This window comes from Castor canadensis, chromosome 5, assembly GCF_047511655.1.
Source record: "Castor canadensis chromosome 5, mCasCan1.hap1v2, whole genome shotgun sequence".
Classification (NCBI taxonomy): Eukaryota; Metazoa; Chordata; class Mammalia; order Rodentia; family Castoridae; genus Castor; species Castor canadensis.
In genome coordinates this window covers 168,304,159-168,323,040 of record NC_133390.1, presented here as the reverse complement: position 1 = coordinate 168,323,040, position 18,882 = coordinate 168,304,159, and the positions used below count along the sequence as shown (strand labels likewise).

Below are 18,882 nucleotides of genomic sequence, written 5' to 3'. Positions count from 1 at the left end.
ATTCGGCGTTGAGAATAGCTCCAAATTGCAGACTTTTTTGAATATGAGAGGCTGACAGGCCATTCATGAAAATGAGAAAAAGGGGCAAATTACAGGATAGAGAGTGGAAGGAGCCCGAGAGATCGGAGTGTCCACATCCAGGAAGCGGTAGGTTCACCTGGCTGGAACCCTGCGGAAGTCCAGGCCTCTACTTGTCCGTCTATACCATGAGAAGGTTTGCCAAAGAACGCCCTAAGGACCACTCTAGGGGTTTTGGCGCTCGTTTGCTCTGGTCAGGTCGAGCTCACCGGCGGCTCAGCAGCGACCCCTGGCTGCCAGAGGTGGCTCTTTTTCCTCCCAGCGCTGGGGCCACTCCAAGCTCATTAGGCTCGTTCCTTTCAGACCTGAAGGGCACAGAGCTAGGGAGAAGACCCCTGATAAGTGACCCCCTGCAGGGGAGATTCCGTATGCAGCTAAGATGATACTTATTTATGGAAGGCCAGAAAGATGCTTCTCCTCCTCTCTCCCCTGTATGCATTCCGTGACAAGACCACTGCACTGGCCTCATGAGGAAGACGTCCCCAACCCCGCCTGTGCTGGCTCCTTCCTACTTCTGGAGCTACAGTCTAAAGGAAGCTGTGTTCCCAAGAATCGGGATCAGAGCCCCTTGGGATCGTCCCAGGTTCTAGCTGCCCGGGATTCAGATTAACTTCACCATCTCCCTCCCATCTCTTAGGGATCCCCAGACATCCTCAACGCGTCCAGGGACGTAGAAGATTGGAAGATTCACCAGACACCAACCCGCTGACTCGGCACCTCCCTCGGCATCCCTGATTCATTTTTCCCTCCCGCCCTCGACCCCAGTCCCCCACCCTAGCCCCACTCCCATTTTCCTGGCCCAACCCCTTCCCTCTAGTCCCTCTCTTTCCTGTTCGCAAATAGACCACCCCACCTCCTCCCCTCCACTCTGGACCCACCCCTCAATCACACAGCTGCCCTTTCCTCTAGTCCCATCTCCCCCTCTGGTTTCTCCCCCTACTCCAGGTACCCCGCCTCTTTAGTGCCCTCGACCCCAGCCCCCTCCATCACATGATCCTCCCTTCTTCCCCCTCCTCCCAACATTTTCCCTGGCCCCACCTTCTTTCCTTGTGGCCCCACCCACATCGGATCTGGCCCCACCCCCTCACACTTCACGCTCGGGCGCCCCAAGTCCCTTGGTCCGCACTGGTCTCGCGTCTCAGAGGGACCCCCTCGTCACAAGCTGGCCCCTCCCCCCAGCTGCTGGCCCGCCCCGCCCCCTCTGCCGGCCCCGCCTCCTGCGGCCTCTACCTTTGACGTCTTCCCCCGGGAGGTGGCGGGGGTACGCCACCGAATGCCGGCGGGACTCAGGGTCAGGGGCTCCGGCCGGCGCCGTGGGGGGCAGCGAGGTGACGGTGAACCTGCGGCTCATGGCGCGGAACGGGGCCGGGCGGCGGTGCGGCCCGGATCGCACAAGTGGCGGCAGCCGGGCTCCCGGAGCGAGAAAGAGCGGTTCCCCGCCTGCCCGCCCGCCGCCCGCCGCCCGCCCCCCGCCGCCCCCCGCCCGCCGCGCGCCACGCAGGGTCCTAGTGCCCGCTGCGCCCAGCTCCCCGAATCTGGCCACCTTCGCTGGAGGCTCTGGACTCCCGCTTCCACCTGAAGCGCCGGAGGAACACACCCACCTGTGAGTCATCCCTCACGGGGCGTGGGGGGGGCAGTGTGTGGCTCCTGCAGCTAAGGTCTACCTCTTCTGGGGGGGTCTCCTAACTACCTGGGGCTCATTCACTTACCTCTTCAGCACATGTTGATGGCTCTCCCGTGTTTCAGGCGGCTGGGCCACTTGGGGATACAGTTGAATGAGATCAGCTGGCTTCTTGTCCTCCTGTGGCTTGTGTTCTAATGAGAAGAGAGAGGAGCAAGTGTAAGAGAGCAAACACACAGAGGAGATCGTTTGAGACTGAGGTATATGGTAAGAAGAAAAATTAGGGCCTTGTGATAATGGCTAGGAGGAAGAATTACTTTAAGCCCGAGAAAGGCTCCTAGAAGATGTGATGTGTGAGCTGAGACCTCACTGGTGAGAATAGCCAGCTATGCAAATATCTGGGGGAAGAATTGTCTGGCAGAAGTAGTAAGTGCAAAGGCCATGGGGGTGAGGAGGCACCTAGTCTGTTTAAGAAGCAGCAAGATAGCCATTGTGTCAGGAACCGAGTGAGTGGTGAAGATGATGACCTAGATGTGGGAGGACAGGAAGGCCAATCAAATGGTCTTTTGAAGTCTTTGGGGAGGAGCCTAGATTCTTTTCTAATCCACAATGGAAGCTACTGGAAGTTTTGAGCAGGGAAATGATGTGATCATACACACACACACACACACACACACACACACACACACAGGGGTTTGAATTCAGGGCTTTATGCTTGCTAGGCAGGTGGTTTACCACTTGAGCACACTCCAGCCCTTTTTGCTTTATTTTTTGAGTAGAGTTTAGTGGGATTTGTCCACTCTGACCTGAACCCTGATCCTCCTAATTATACCTCCTACATACCTGGAATGACAAACACATGCCACCAAGCCCAGCTTATTGGTCCAAATGTGGTCTCAGTAACTTTTTGCCCAGACTGACTAGCTTCTAAGATCCTCCAGATCTTGCCTTCCGCATAGCTGGGATTTCAGGCACAAGCTACCAATGTCTCTGGCTGCTGAGTGAACACTGAACTAGAGAAGAGCAGTCGTGAAGGCTGGGAATCCCAGAGGAAGCTTCTGCAGACTTCCACGTGGGAGATGATGGTAACCAGGTTACCAAGGTGGCAGCCATCTGATTCCAGAGAGGTCATGGAGGCAGCAGAGCCTGCTGATGGACTGGGAGTGGCATGTGACATGAAGAGTGGAGTCAAAGAGGAAACCTGGAAACTCTCTACACTGTGGTGGGAGTGTAGACAGGCAAAACCACTTCAGAAGATAGTTTGGTCATGTCTGGTAAAGCCGAACATATCTTTTGGCCCAGAAGTTTTATTCCTAGGTGTCTACCCAGAAGAAATGACTGCCCTTGTTCTACAAAAGACATTTACAAGAATCTTCAGAGCAGCGTTATTTGTAAGAGCCCCAAATTGGAATCTACCCAAATGTCTACCAATGGTAAAATAGATCACTGTAGAACGTTCTCACAAGGGAATACTCATAAAGAATAAACAATATACCATTTACAGAACAATGGGGGTGAATCGCTCAAACATAACATTGAAACAAAGAATTCAGACACAAAAGACTACTTACCTTACAACACTGTTTAAATAAAGTAAAAAAAATTAAAGTCTATCTAAACTGTTAGAGGCAAAGACAGTGGTGACTGTCGGGGAGAAGTACTGACATAAGGGAGCACGAGGGGCTTCTTGGGTGCGGAGAATGTTTTGTTTTTCGATCTAAGTGCTGCTCACACATTTGTGTTCAGTTTGTGAAGTTGTATTGAAGTGTACGTTTCTAATAGACGCACTTGTCTGTGTGTTTATTATAGTCAAACAATGGTTCTTAACTGGGTGTCTTGTTGCCCACCAGGAGATATTTGGCTATGTTTGGGAAGATTTTTTTAGTTGTCACAATGGGAGGGGCGATGGTACTGGTATCTGGTGGCCAAAAGCTCCTGGGGTCATTTGGCTTGCCCAGCCATGAGTCACAGGTTCTCCATCACCTCACTGCACCCCACCTCCACACTGGGACCTGTGGTAGGGGAAGGGACTGATCCCAAATGGACCTGGCATCTGGCCATGAATCCTGCCACCTCCTAGAGGAAGACACCAAACATCCTACAATGTATGGGACAGTCCCCCCCAACAAAGAATTATCTGGACTCAAATGTCAGTTGTGCTGAATTTGAGAAACCCTGTACTAGATTAAGGAGTCTAAGTAACCAGCTCCTGTATTTTAGGATGATCAGGTTTTAAGCTTGGGGGTGGGGATGCTGTTTTTTTTATTGTTGTTTGTTTGTATATTTTGGTGATATGTGTGATTTGAACTCAGGGCTAGACTGGTGCTCTACCACTTGAGCCATCACTGTCCCCAGCCGTTGGTTGAGATGAGGTCTTAAGAACTTTTTGCCTAAGCTGTATTCAAACCTCGATTCTTCTGGTCTCTTCCTTCCCAGTATATAGGATTATAGGTTTGAGTCACAGTACTCAGTGACTTTTTATTAAGATGGGGGTGACTAGAGGAGGAACAGGTTTGGAAGATGAAGCCCAGGAGTTAGGTTTGGACCTGTTAGGTGGAAAAGTCCAATAGGCCAAGGGGAAGTGTGGGGCAGGCAGCTGAGCAATGAGTTGGTGCTCAGGGGAAAGGTTAAGGCTGGGGGTATAAATTTCAGTCGTTAGTACAAAGATGCTATCCAAAGCTGAGGGCTAGACAAGATCATAGGGAGTGAGTGTACACAGAGGAGAGAAGAATCCAAGGATTGAACACAAGGGTGTGCTACCATTTAGAGGTCAGAAAGAGGAAGCTCCAACCACTGAGGTGAGATAAGGACCAGAAGTCAGGGCATCCCAGAGACCAGGTGAGAAAGAATAGCAGAGGAAGAGCAGGATCAATTGTGTCACACATGCAGATGTTGATGTGCAGAGCAGTGCCCGCTGACTGGTTGCAGGAGGTTGTAGGGGGCTTAGAAAATGGTGATTCAGTGGTACAGCAAGGGTGGGAGCCAGGCTGAATGGTTGAGGAGAGAGTGGAGGTTGAGGAAGTGGAGACAGTAGACCACACTTGGGGAAGTTTGTGAATGAGGTGGTGCAGGAAGACAGGACTTAGTAAAGAAAGCTTTGTATGCCAGTGGAGGTGGGTCATTCCTAGGCAAGAAACAGATGAACTAGGAGAGAGGGGCTGTCCCAGATGAAGCTCGGAGAACAGTTCTCTGAGCTCTTTAAACTCCCACTTGGGCTCCAGGTCTAAAAGTCCATCAGATCTGCTCAAGCCCATCGCCTCTGCTCACCCACCCCAACCCTTCAATCGAGTCCCACTTTCGGCCTGTGAGGTTAAATCTGTCCTCCTTTGCCTGGCATTTGGACCTTCTCTCATCTCACCCTGTCCTTCACTCCTAATTCACCCATTCCATTCTTATCCACCTACTACCACCACGCACTCGGGTTCTGAGCCACTCACATTTCCCCAAACACCCTCTCTGCTTTTTCTCTTCTCCCACCGCTTGCACCAAGAGCCCACATCAGATCTCACGGTCAGCACTCACTCACACTGGGTGAGTGTGTCATCTGAAAAACAGGAGGTTGGTGATGACCGTAATGACAGTACCCGTGAGCTGAGATTGGTGGCACCCACTCAGGAGGCTGAGGCAGGATGATTATGAGTTTGAGGCCAGTCTGGAGTACACAGTGAGACCCTGTCTCAAAAAAAAGGCAGGGGGAAATTGGGCATGACTCAAGCAGTAGAGCACCTGCCTAGCATGCATGAGACCCTGAGTTCAAACTCTAATACTGCAAAAAAAAAAATTTATAAGGTAATTGTATTACCTGCCTCACAGGATTGTTTTAAGTCACGTAAAGCACATGAAACAGGGCCTAGCACACAGTGCTGTACAAGGGGTGGCTACCACCATAACAAGTATATTTCATTTATTTTACCCATATTTTTTTTCTCCACTGCCCTACTCCAGGGCATTGAGTTTGTTACCACTTTCTTCCTGTATGAAAAAATGTGGCACTCAACATCCTGGTATATGGTGCTTGGTGCACACATGCGTGCACAAAGGGTTAGAGGGTGTGTGCATTTTTAAGTTGAAGGTTTTAGTAGGTTGCCTGCTAAGACCATCCCGCTAGCACAGGAAGACGTTCTTGCTTATACTTCCCGAGTGAGTTGACAGGTCATCGTGACTAGGAAATGTTCTCCAAACTCTGTGTGTGTGTGTGTCTCTCACACACACACTCACATACACACTATTTGAGAATAAAGTATTACACACTTTGAACTCTCCGATTATGATGCCACTGCTACCAGCCACAGAATCACCCCATAACTGAGTTGGACCCTCGGAGTGGCGCCTGTGTAAGCTCTCAGGTCACTGTTATGTACTCTGGTATTTGAGGACCGCTATCAGACCGTAGCCCAAATTCATTGCTCTCTTCCCAGTGCCTAGCAAAAAGCCTGGCTCCATGGAGGGGGCTTAATGAATGAATACCTTGGCCATATCCTCAGCTGTAAAAGAGAAAAATCACATAATACCTTCCCAATAGAAAGGACTGCCTGTGTTAATGTTTATGAAAACCCTGGAGTACTGCTTACAGTAAGCACTTTTCAGTTAAATATCCACATACATATGAACATGCATGTATACAGAAACAAAAAATAAAAGCTGCTCCTACAGCTTAGAGAATCCAAGTTTATTAGAAACAGTCTAACAAAAAAGGAAGGAGCGAAGCGAGGACCCAGCCCACCTCCACTCCTCCCCATCCTCCAGAACAGACCACCAGTTTGTATCCGGCAAACTGGCTCCTTCCCCATGAAGATGGTCCCCGTGGTGATCCGTACTGCACTGCTGAGGCATCATGGGAGCCCTAGTCCTCAGGGCACCCCAGTATGTCAAAGGTCACATATCCCACTTGGTCCACCTGGTTCACCTCATTCCGGGAACTCACGCGCCAGTAGAAGCGGTCCTCACAGAAGTAGGCTTTCTCTGCAAGGAAAGAGGCAGATACAAGAAGGATGATTCTCACCCTCCAGTGCATCCAGACAGGAGCAAGTACATTCATTGCTCCTGGCCTTTCTAGATCTTTCCAAGGTTTTCACATGGCACCTCTAGTTCCTCTGCCTGCCTGTGAGATATGAGGGGCACAGACCCTGATGCTCAAAGCAGTAGCACAGAGCCTGGCACATAGTAGGTGCTCTGTACACATTTTGTGAATGAACCAGCAGACAATGCTCAGAATAATTCAATCAACATTCGTTCAGTGAACAAATCCATTCATTAATTCAACAAATGTTTACAGAGTACCTGCTATGTGCCAGGCACTGTTGGAGGTGCTAGGGATACATCAGAGAAAAACACAAGATCAATCCCAATTCTTTTGGTGCTTACACTCTAGTGGAGCAAGACAAATGATTAACAAGCAAACCCTAAAATAAATGAGATTGGTTTTGATGATGTAGACCGCTACAAAGGAAATAAAAACAAGTGGGTAGATAATGAAGGCCAGGGACCACCTCTCTGAAATGGTGGCCTTAGTACTGTGACCCAAAGGATGACAGAGAAGCAGCCTGGTAACAATTTTGGGAAAAAGCCTTCCAGATAGAGGGAACAACTGGCACAGAGGCCCTAAGCTAAGAATGACCTTGATTTGTTCAAAGAACAGCCAGTGTAGGTGGAGCAAAGTGAATGCCAGGAAGGGGGGGGTGGAGATGAGAACACCGAGGTATGGAGGGGAAGGGGAAATCAGATAGTTTCTTTGACCTTTCTTGGTTGGAGTCATTCCAGAACCACTGCCCTCCACTCCTAACACCTTCCTACTCTCAGGGAATACATTAAAAGTTATTGGGCATGTAGCATGTTTCTTTACAAAAGAGATGGTAAAAATGATACACTGAAAAAAGATTTGGGGGCCTGTAATCCTGGTACTTGGGAGGCTAAAATCAGGAGGATTGCAGTTCAATCCTCCAAATAACCAGAGCCAAATGGACTGGAGGTGTGGGTCAAGCAGTGGAGTGCCTGCTTTGCAAGCACAAAGCCCTGGGTTCAAACCCAGTCCCATCAAAAAAAAGAAAAAGAGAAAAAGATTTTGTTAGTAGAATCAATAGACCTCATTAACTGATGGGTTGTGATCATGAAAAAGGGAAAACAAGTATCACTTCAGCTATCCTCTGCATTTTACAGGTAGGAGAACCAAGGCTCTAAGAGTAGCAGTGGACTTGCCTAAAGACACAGCTATGAGTTATCCAATCTCTCATTGTATTGCCGGTGGCATCCCAGAGCCTGGCACATTATAGGTACTTGATAACTATTGCCTAATAAAGGAATGAGCCTCCTTACAAACCACAGATCCTGTGGTCCAGACAAGAAATCTGGGTCCTCGTCCTGGCTGTACCCCTGACTCCCCGTATGACCCAGGGAAGGTCTCTACAGGGATCCTGTCTATGCCCAGGCATTTGCTTCAGTCTCCAAGGGCGTTTTCTTTCTTGCTGAGAATTTGGCCCATTACTAAGGCTGGGGAACCCAACAGGGGAGGAATCACAAGAAGGGACCCTCCCCAGCCCGCTTCTTCAGCCCTCACCTCGGTACTGGAAGATGTCGTGCGTGTTCCAGGGCACCCCGGGGAACATCGTGTCCAAGGCCGTGCTGCTCCCCGAGTCCACCTTCTGAGTCTTCGGGTCGAACCTGCAAGAACACAGCCCGCAGACGGGTGCTGAGCCCGCGGGCGAGCGGACGGCGCCGGGCTCCCCCTGCCGGCGGCCGCGGTGGCGCTCACCTCCAGAAGCGCTCCCCGCTGAAGAGCAGCGCCTTGCCCCCGCCATGCGGGAGGACCCCGGTGACGCGCGTCACCTCCGAGCCCAGGCCCAGCTTGTCCAGACGCCTCGGGCCCAGTATCGACGCGCCTGTGTCCACCCACACTTGGCGCCCTGCAGGGGAAAGGGGTCGCATAAGTCGGGGGCGTGCCAGTGGGGGTACATGCTCCTTTGGATGTCAAGATGGAGAAGCCAGTGAAGCCTGTCCTAGTCCCTTGTGTGCCCAGCGGTCTCTGTGCCCAAGGGGCAGAGCCTTTGGGTACCAAGGTGTAAGGCGTGGCAGCGAGCACCACCGAAATCCAACCCCCCATAAATGTGTTAGATTGAGCCCCCCAGGATCGGGCGTCCTCTTCTAGTTGTGCGTCTCATAGGTTACACTGAGTCTCTGGATTCTCCCTGACCGACAGGGATTGAGGGCCTCAGGAAAGAGAGAAAGGAGGAAACTAACCAGAGAAGAAGAAAATCTTCTTGGACAACGGATCTTCAAATGCAGAATCCAGCTTTGCGGGCAGTGCGGGCCACGTGTCCGCAATAAGGAAGGGGCCCTGTATCTGGCGCCTTTTGCCCTCAATTAACCGCCAGTACCGCCTGAGAGCGAGAACAGAAAAAGCAGGGCACTGAACCTTGGACGGGGAGGTTGAAGGACCAAGCTCCTTCCCTCATCCATTCATCCCTTCTGCTCACCCCTCCTTGAAGAAATGCAGAGTATTCCGGATTTCCACGATGGCGTCGAAAATGTTCACGTTGCAGGGATTATCCGCTGGATCCGAAGACACTGTAGGGTCCTGAGAAGGTCCAGCAGAGGGGGGGGCTGTAGGGCCAGCTGAGGGGGGACCTGTAGGGCCAGCTGTGGGGTAGGCATTGGAAGGTATGGTGGGGCAGACTGTCGCAGGAGCCGTGGGTTGTGGTGCAGATGTGGTGGTGGTTGGAGGCTTTGGGTCAGGTTTAGGGCCAGGACCTAAAAAAAGACACTGGGTAAGACACTCCTATTCTGCCTATCTCTGTCCCCAAGCCTTCCAGTGATCCCTGGCTCACTCTACTTAGATGTTGGAGCCTGCCTTCTTCCAGCCAGGAAGAGTCAGCTTCCCATACACTTGGGCCTCCATTCAAGCTGTATTTATCCAGCTCTGGGCAGAGTTAGGCTTTGGGCTATGCCTTATGGTTAGAAGTCAGGCAGAATCCCTCTCTCCCAGGCCAGGGACAGAGGACTCTTTTGAGTGCTCATGGTGCCAAACAGTGCTGACAGCTTTATAAGCTCACATGATTGGCTCATTTGATCTTCAACAAAAGACTATAATATAATATCTCCATTTTTTTAAATAAGGAACTAATACCAAGTCATGACAAGTGGTAACAGTAAAAATCTTAAGTACTTACACAGTGACTACATATGCCAGGCATCACTAATCACCACCCAAGGAGGCAGGTACCCCACTTTAGAGATTAGGAAATTGAGGGATGCATTGACATACTCAAGGTCATCTAGTTATGAAATGGCTGGACTGGTCTCTCTCTCTCTCTCTCTGTGTGTGTGTGTGTGTGTGTGTGTGTGTCTGCACGCCCCCCCATGTTTATCTTTCTCTGGAGTCTTGGTTCTTTAGCATCTCTTTAAGCACTCACCTGGCAGTCACTGAACTCAGGCCGTATCCCAGATGGATGTGGTCTCCTCCACCACCCCCCATTCTCCAGCCCTATGGCTGAGCCACACCCTTCCCTCTGCTCCTTCCATCCTTGTCCCACAGCCTCACCATAGAGATGCTGGATGCCCCTCACGTCATCCTCATGCAGTGGGGAGCCCTCCAGGAAACGGTACATGGGGTACATGAGCGCCTCTGGCACAGAAGAGTGATCTAAGCCCAGCGCGTGGCCAAACTCATGTGCGGCCACAAGGAACAGGCTGTATCCTGGAAGGAAGAGAGAGCTTGATACTTGAGCGCACAGCCCTCACTTCTCCACCACCACCACTGTGGGGGTTGGGGCTTCCAACCCGCAGCCTCATAACCCCGCCCACCTTGGTCAGGGCAGAAACCCCACTTCTTGTCGCTGTCGAAGTTTGAAGTGGTGGCACACCAGAGGCGCCCATCGCTGCGACCCTCCCTGGTACAGGTCGTGTATTCCTTTCCCAGGAAGACGAAGGGGAAGACGCATAGCTCGCCTGCCGAGTTGCCCCCAATCACCGTGGAGTCGGCTAGAGAAAGGGTCCAATAAGATGCCAGGCAGGGAAAACCAAGAGCTAGAGAATCTCGGTGGTCTTTTCTTTTCTTTTTCTGAGAGCAATGGGAGATGGGAGAGCAGGGCTGAATCTGATAGGCGGGCGGAGGTACCTCGGGTGGGGCAGAAGCCATAGAGCTTGTCTTGGTCGTAGTTGGCGGTGGTGGCGCACCAGCGGTAGCCATCGGAGCGACCTTGGGTGGTGCAGGCGGAGTAGGAGCGGCCCTCGAAGATGAAGGGAAACACGCAGGGCTTGCCGTCCGCATTGCCATGCTCGGTGTAGAGTCCTGAGGAGGCCCACACTCTTAACCCCCAAGTGCGAGAGGTTTCATGACCCAAGGACCGTCTGTCTACAGTCCATCCCTTCTCTCCTAATTTCCCACATGAGGAAACTGGATACAGAGAGGGAGAGTGCCTTGCAGGCCACACGGCACTATTGGCAAAGATGGAATCAGAACCTAAGATTCTGGACCCTCAAGGGTAATGGCGCCTGCACCCTTCGCCGCAACCCCACACTCACTCTCGCTGGGGCAGAAACCGAACCGGCGGTCCGTGTCGTAGTCGGCTGTGGTGCTGCACCAAGGCGTGCCATCGGTGCGGCCGTCGGTGGTGCAGGCCAAGTAGGAGCGGCCCTCAAAGGTGAAGGGGAAGTGACAGGGCGCACCATTTGCGTTTCCAAAGTAGGTTGGAACCACTGTGGGAAGAAGGGAACCAAAGTCAAGGCGGCTGAGAGGGGTATTGGAGGAGAGGAGAATGGGGGAAGGAAGGAGTGGGGGCATCGGGGTGGCTTAGAATCTCACCGACGCCCTTGCCCAGGGTCCACAACTCTTCGTCGTCGAAATGGGCGTCTCCCTGAATGCCGGGGCCAGGAGGAAAAGCGTGTGCCAGAAGCCCGTCCTTCCCGTCGAAGGGATACCCATCTCCGTGCTCTGAAGAAGCAGGTGGCGAGGAAGGGAGTTAACCGAGCACTGTTGCGCAGCTTGCGCGCGATCCAAGGGCGCGCGAGTGAGCGCAAGCTGAAATCCCCGCTGCGTGCAGCGCTGCCAGCGGTGCACCCAGGCGCTGTACCCTTGTCGCCCAGGAGGGGACGCATAAGAACGAACAGCAGCCAAGGCTGCAGGGGCAGGCACAGGAAAGCTGGTTCACTGCGCCTTTTACACTCTCCGGGTCCCATGTCCCGGTCCAGGAGTTCTCACCAGCGACACCAAACTGGATGACGATGTCTGCGTCCCAGCTGTAGACGCGAGTGAAGGTGAGCGGTGTCACCGCGCTCCACACCGCGAAGGCGCGCGCAAAGGCGTCGTCGATCACGTCGCGTGGCAAGTCTTCCGAGTAGTTTTGGATCCTGTAGGGAAACAGCAGGAGGAAAGCGGTCAAAAATGAGAGGCTGGGACCCGGCGCCACGACATCCCACATTTCAGTGTCTTCAACATACACAATGTCCCCTATGGTCTACACTTTCATCTATAACGTACTTTCAGATGCTACACACACACACACACACACACACACACACACAAACACACACGCTTTTTTTGTGGGGGCGGGAGGCGCTCACAGTGGCCCTAACAGGATGATTTGGATTGCAACGATTATTCAGAGGCCCAGAGGTGGATTCATTCACTCCAGACTCTACATTAAGGAACGCAATACGGGTGTATGTTCTGCTCAACCCAGCACAGGTGCAGACACGCCTCCACGGCCCACCCGAGCCACTCCCTCTGAGCCCAATCGCTCACCAGTATGTGATGTTGTGGTGGTGCCACTTGAGATCGCCCTCAAAGGTTTGGAATTTGCCCAGGTCTGGGACACCACAGCGTGGGGTGCGCATGGCCTCCAGGGTCTTGCTGTCCAGCTCACCCGTCTGGGGCAAAGACAGCTGCTTCTGGAGCAGCAGCAGCGCAGGACGCAGGGACAGCTTTTCCCCTTGCATCTCAGCCACCCGAGTGTAGCCATACCGGTACAGGTACTCCTGTGGATGAGGAGCGAGCAGAGACATCCAAGAGTCCTGACCCCCTTTCTCGGCCCTTCTGAGCCAGAACTGTCCCTCCAGATGCTTAGGGATTACCAATAAAGTAGTAGCCCAAGGCACAGTGCTTTCTGAGCACCCAAGAATTGCACTCATTTCTTGCAGACACCCTCAGCTCCTTCCCCTCTGGGTGATGTGGCCCTGTCACCCCGAAAGATCTCCCCTAGGATTTACCCCTGTTCACTACCAACCCCCTTATATCCAGAACTCCCCATCATTTCCGGTTGCTCTGGGAGACCCCCATTGCCTTAGGAAACCCCCATTGCCCATTCCTGGCCATCACTGTCCAGAGCCTCCTCAGACCCCTAGTGTGTAACCCTGGACCCTCTGTTCCCCAAGACATGCCCACACCTCCAACACTCCTTAAAGCACCTCTGAGGCCCCATGCACCCTCAGGGATAGTGCACATCTTCCTAGCCAACCTTCCCTGGCTTTCTACTGGGGTATTTTTGTACCTGTGCCAGCTGCATGTCAGTGAGATTGGTGGTTCTCAGGTCTCTGGGGAAGACCACAAAGGTAGGCTGGCGCTGGTGAGGGGCAGCCAAGCAGCAGCCCAGCACCAGGAGCGCCAGAACCACAGGCTGCCAGGGACTCATGGTGAGGGTGGCGGTGTCTGGCTGCAGCTGCCCTTGCAGGGGGCTTTAAGGAAGCACTAGGACTGAATCAGTGACCCCGCCCCTCCCCACCAGGTGCTGACTCAGGGTGTGTGTGTGTGTGTGTGTGTGTGTGTGTGTGTGTGTGTGTGGGTGGGTGGGTGTTGTGTGTTGGCCAGCCCTAGATGAGAAGGCAAAGGAAAAAAAAGGGCTTACACCACCTCCTCCTCGCTCCCTTGCCCACAGTCCCTACTGCCAAGTCAGGCAGGACCCCAGACCTGCAGGAAACCGCAGCACTCAGGGGAGGGACTGGGTTTTGCAAATTGCAGAGTTTGTGGGAAACAGAAGGAGGGGTACAAAGCTGGAGGATTCCCCCAACCCTCAGTCTGAAGGCCCCCATTGGCCAGCTCAGGGAACAGCTGGAAGACTCCCTGAGATGTCTGCGCCCATCCTTGTTCTTCTGTGATACCCCCTCCCTGGCCAGAGCTCTGTCTTGAGCCTCCCACCCACCCCCAGGCTCTCTCCTCTCCCCTCCTCCCTGAAAGCCTTCCTGACTCAGCTTCCTCTCCCCACTCCATATGGGGGTGGAAGGAGTAAACTCCTCCAGGCAGAAATTGGGGAATTCCACTGGGTAACTCCTGTGTTTGCAGGCTGACTCTTCAGGGCAGTAAAGAAGAGAGGCAACAGCGCCTGTAAAGCGGCAGATGAGGCTTCACTCTCTTTGTTCCGCCCTGTGGCAAATGTCCTCCCCACTCTGGATTTGACTCCTCAACTGTAAAAAATGGGCCTTTTGTCCCTAATTGATGTGAAGATAAAATGAGATCAACACAAAATGCTTCACAGTGTATGTAAACACTCGATAGATGGCAGCGATTGCTTTTAACCTCTGAGGCCAAGGGGGGCTGTGACCTAGAATGGGGAGACTGGCGTCTTGGGCTCTAAGCCCCTGGATGACCTGGAGCAGATGCCTTCCTCTTTCTGGGTTTCATATTCTTCACCTGCCCTTCCTCTTCTCCAGCCCTGCTCCACCAGTTCTCACCATTCCTGCCAATAGCCAGCTGCTTCATTCCCTCCCACCCACCCACCTGGCCAGTGGCAGGGCCCATTGCCTTCTGCAAGTTAAAAACAAATAAACAAACAAACACAAAACCCCAAAAAAAAGGGTAACAATTCAAGCTGTGTTTCCAGGGCCTGCTATGCACCAGGCACTTTCCCTGATCATTGAGTTCAGGAGATAGAAAAAATTACAAGAAAACAGGAGAGACTCTGGAGATCCCTAGTTAATGAGCACCTGCTTCAGAGTTACAAACACTGGTCTTCAACTATGTGACCTTGGACAAGTCACTTCACCTCCAAGCCATAATAATAATGCAATCGTTTGAGATTTACTGTGTTGCACACTGTGCTAAATTCACTGTTTCCTTCTCCCTCAGACCCCCCTGCCCCCCACAAATGTTGGGGATGGAACCCAGGACCTTGTGCATGCCAGACAAGTGCTCTGTCAGCTACATTCCCCAGCCCTTCGTTTTTTGAGATGGTCTCACCATGTAGCTCAGGCTGGCCTGGAACTCACGATCCTCCTGCCTTTACCTCCCCAGTGCTGGGATTACAGGCATGCCACCACACTCAGGTTATATTATGACATAGGTTTGATGAGTAACCCTCTCTTTTTCAGAGGAGGAAACTGAGGCTCACAGCAGTTAAGAGATACGCCTGTGATCACACAGTGAGTTTACACAAAACCAGGATTCCAGCCTTGAGGCTGTTCAATTTTGTTATCATTTCCAAGGAACTGAGAGAACCAGAGTGTAGATGGGGGGTAGGGAGTGGGCTATGGTAGTGGGTACTTAAAGCCTGGACCCTTCTCCTCTGATCCTTATCTACCTAAGAGAAGGCTCAGGCCTTTGGGGGATCAGATGCTAAGACAGGGGACCCAGAGGAACTATATTCCAGACTTGGAAGTATGGACTCAAAGGGAAACAAAGCAAAAGCTCCTCTAATCCGGGGATCTTCAGTCTGGGTGGCAGACAGGGGCTTTAAAGAATCCAAGAAGTACCCCCAACTTGCCATCAAGTTTACAGAATATGTCACGTCTATGTACAGATATACAGATGTTATATTTCTCAAACTTAGCACTTTTCATATATGGAGTTGAATCATTCCTTGTTTTAAGACACTGTCCTGGGCAAAATCCCCAGCCCCTCTTCTCAGTAGCTGCCAGGAGCACCTCCCCCTGCCAGTTGTGACAACCCAAAATGTTGCCAAACATTGCCAAATGTCCTCTGGGTGAATGGTTGGGGGGAGGGGAATAGAACCACCCTTTTCAGCAAAGGGTCCGAAGCTTTCCTCAGTTTTCGAACCACTAGTGATGACCCTCCAGAATACTTGTTGAGTTTTGTGGGCCAAACATTGTGCTAAGAAGTGGGGCCACAGTGTAACCAATATAGCCTCTGTCCTCTTACTCATGGACCTAAGGATGCAGTAGGGGAGAAATTGAATCAGTAGTTATCAGAGAGACAAATGCCACCCAAGGGAGGTATACTTAGCTTCTCTAACTACCTCCCCTGTGCAGATGAGGAAACTGAGGTCCAAAGTGGTCACAGAGGGACACTTGGGACACTGTCAATAAGGAACAGTGGCTAAGAGCTCCCATCCTAGAACGAGGTAGTTTAAGTTCAAATTTCAGTTCTGCCACTCATTTACTTTGTGGCCTGAGCAACTGACCTTAACCATCGGTGCCTCATTTTCCCTATCTGTAAAATGGGGGTAGTAACAGTGGTTCCCTCGCTGGCCTGTCATTAGGGCCAAGGGTTAACAGATCAAAAGAGCCTAAGTGTGGGCTGCTATCTGAATTTGATTGCCTTCTAGACAGCTGCTGTTCTTAGGAGCTGGGGAGCAGGGAGACCACCCACCAAGAACCCTAGGGCTTGATTCCTGGAGTCAATCCAAGCAAGAACCTTCCTCTCCCCAACTCCAACTTCCTCCTCAACTCCTCCACTTCCCAACCCTCATCTGAGGAACTTGGGGGAGCTTGACTTTCAACAGGGCAGGGGCAGGAAGTGGTTCTGGTTACCACATCCCCTTCCCCACTTCCCCAGCCCCTCCTCCCAATACCACAACAAAGTTCAGTCAAAGAACCAGGAGGGGATGTCAGAGCAGGACATACCTATCCATGGTGGGTCCTCCACAACCCTGACCTCTTAACCAGAGACATAGTGTGGACTCTAAACCCCTCACTCAGGTGGAGGCTCCAGCAGGATGGGGAGGGGGCTGACCCTGGAGCCCCGAGTCACCAGCTGGGTGATGCACCCCTGCATGCTGCCATTAATATCTCCAGGTCCCCGCACCAGGGTCCGCCTCAGGAAATGAGAAATCACTCCCTCTTAGAAAGGGGGAACTCCAAGCCTTTTCTCCAAACCTGCCAGAGAAGGCAGGATGTGGGGGAGACATTGCCCACATCTGGGATGAAGCAAAAGATGTGTATACAAGACATGGCCCCAGGGAAGAGCATCACTAAGTACGCACTTCCCACCACAAACACACGCACCATCCTTAGCCCGGGGTGACAGCAGTTCCCACACTGACTCTTAGAGGCCCTACTGATACCAAGCCATGACTCCCACTTAGCTGTGTTGAGCACTTTCAATTGACAAGTCAGTACAGACTCTGGAATCAGATGTCTTGGGTTCAAATTCCAGCTTCTACCACTTACTGGCAAGTCACTTTTCTCTCTGGCCCTCCGTTTCCTCATCTGTACAATGAGGGAAAGGCTGGAGAGACAGCTCAGTGGTAGAGTGCGCCTAGCATTCACAAAACCCTGGGTTCGATCCCTAGCACAAAAAAAAAAAAAAAAAATAGTAGATTTTTTGCCATGCTGGGGATAGAACCCAAGACCATTCAAAAGTGCTCTGCCTCTTCCTTCCTTCCTTCCTTCCTTTTTCTCTCTCTCCTTTTTAAATACAATAAGTATATTAGGAGTTTCATTGTGATATTTCCATACATACATATAATGTACTTTGATCAACTCACTTCCTCTATTACTCTTTCTTATCCTCCCCACCCCCTTTTTCACCTTTTATTGTCAGCACTGGAGTTTGAACTCAGGGGCTCCCACTTGCTGAGCAAGCGCTCTACCACTTGAGCCACACCCCCAGCCCTTTTTGCTTTAGTTATTTTTCAGATAGGATCTCAAGGCTGGCCTTACACCATGATCCTCCTACCTATTATCTTCCTCATAGCTGGGATTACAGGTGTGCCCCACTATGCCCAGCTTGTTGATTGAGATGAAGTCTCACTAACTTTTTGCTTAGGCCTTGAACCTTGATCCTCCCAAGTCATTTGGATTTTAGAAGTGAACTACCATGCCCATCTTTTTAAAAAGTTTTTAATGGGGTTCATTACTTTGTATTTATGCATGCATTTGAAGTACTCTGATCAATTCACTCCCCTCTCCTTTCACCCTCTCCCCTCCTGTTGGTTCTCAGCCCCAAACAGTCCCTACCTGTATTAGTCTTTCTCAGTCTGACTTAGTTCACTTAACATGATAATATACAGGATAGTCTTCATTTCAAAGGCTTGTAGGTTTTCTGCAGTACTGGGGATTGAACCTGGGGCTTCTTGCAAGTGATCTATCTTTTGAGCCACATCCCCAGCCACTTTGTTTATGAGATAGGGTCTCACTAACTTTGCTCAGGCTGCCCTCAAACTCTCTATCCTGCCTCGAAATCCCAGGTAGCTTGGACTACAGCTGTGTACCACCACACCCAACTTCAAAGGGTTGTCGGCTAAGTGAAATTACACATTGCAGGATTTTAGCACAGTGCCTGACACATAGTAGACGTGCAAAAAGAAAGCAAGTTAGCATGATGGTTCTGTTACCCTAATATTCTCACGTCAACGTTACAAATTAGCATTCATGACCCCATTTTACAGGTGAGGAAACTGAGGCTCAGGGAAATGCCTAAATTCACACATCTAGCAAGGGATACACCTAGGGCTCAACTCAGAGGTGACTCTAGCATCCTGACCTTTCTACCACAGATTCTGTGTGTCCCGGCTACCTCACTGTGCAGGAATTTTAAATCAATGCATGGGAAGGAGTTTGACACTGTTTCTCGTGCCTTATTGCATCTGATTTGGCCCATATGGTGGGTTCTTGTAAGGCCCTATTTGAACCTGAGCTCTCAGAATACCTGAGCAGAGATTGTTACCATTTTCAAGGTAACGGACTTGAAACCCCAGACAAGTCCTTCTTTGTTTTATTTTTGTTTTTTGAGGCAGTGTCTCATGATGTAGTCCAGGCTGATCTGCTTCAGGATTCCTGGGATTACAAACATATACCACCACACCTGGCCCAGAGAAGTGCTTTAAGTTGCTCACAGTCACACAGCTGGCGAGTCACAAAGGTCCTGTCTAGGACTTCTGACTCCAAATCTCGTGCTAAGATCAGGTCACTGTCTCAGCAAGAAGGAAGTCAGTGGGGGAAGCTGTCTGGGGTAGGGAGGGTGGTTGCTCCAAAGCAGACTGGAGTTCTGGAGTTAAGAAGAACCACCATACGGCATTTGG

General features: G+C 51.4%; 2 protein-coding genes across 9 annotated transcripts in view; both read right to left on the bottom strand.

Annotated features, from left to right (window-relative positions):
* Nucleotides 1-1,893, bottom strand: part of Slc12a5 (solute carrier family 12 member 5) — a 37,833-nt gene extending 35,940 nt beyond the window's left edge. The window contains exon 1 of one of the 2 annotated variants that reach the window (XM_074074880.1): nt 1,788-1,893. Coding sequence is in view for 1 of the 2 variants with exons in the window: in XM_020168098.2 (XP_020023687.2) it covers nt 1,309-1,429 (121 nt within the window). In the remaining variant the exon portion in view is untranslated. Of the gene's footprint in view, nt 1-1,308; nt 1,488-1,787 lie in introns of those variants that run through there. The other variant, XM_020168098.2, reaches the window with a different exon arrangement.
* Nucleotides 1,894-6,347: 4,454 nt separating this feature from the next.
* The window catches only part of Mmp9 (matrix metallopeptidase 9), a 33,253-nt gene continuing 20,718 nt past the window's right edge, over nt 6,348-18,882 (bottom strand). For 6 of the 7 annotated variants that reach the window (XM_074074873.1, XM_074074878.1, XM_074074876.1 and 3 more), the window contains 12 exons: nt 12,435-12,667; nt 11,892-12,040; nt 11,496-11,624; nt 11,216-11,389; nt 10,809-10,982; nt 10,496-10,672; nt 10,233-10,388; nt 9,169-9,442; nt 8,933-9,072; nt 8,448-8,598; nt 8,253-8,356; nt 6,348-6,661 (listed from right to left, as the gene is read on the bottom strand). In XM_074074873.1, coding sequence (XP_073930974.1) covers nt 6,543-6,661; nt 8,253-8,356; nt 8,448-8,598; nt 8,933-9,072; nt 9,169-9,442; nt 10,233-10,388; nt 10,496-10,672; nt 10,809-10,982; nt 11,216-11,389; nt 11,496-11,624; nt 11,892-12,040; nt 12,435-12,667 — 1,980 coding nt within the window. In that variant the 3' untranslated portion in view covers nt 6,348-6,542. Of the gene's footprint in view, nt 6,662-8,252; nt 8,357-8,447; nt 8,599-8,932; nt 9,073-9,168; nt 9,443-10,232; nt 10,389-10,495; nt 10,673-10,808; nt 10,983-11,215; nt 11,390-11,495; nt 11,625-11,891; nt 12,041-12,434; nt 12,668-13,179; nt 13,467-18,882 lie in introns of those variants that run through there. The other variant, XM_020168055.2, reaches the window with a different exon arrangement.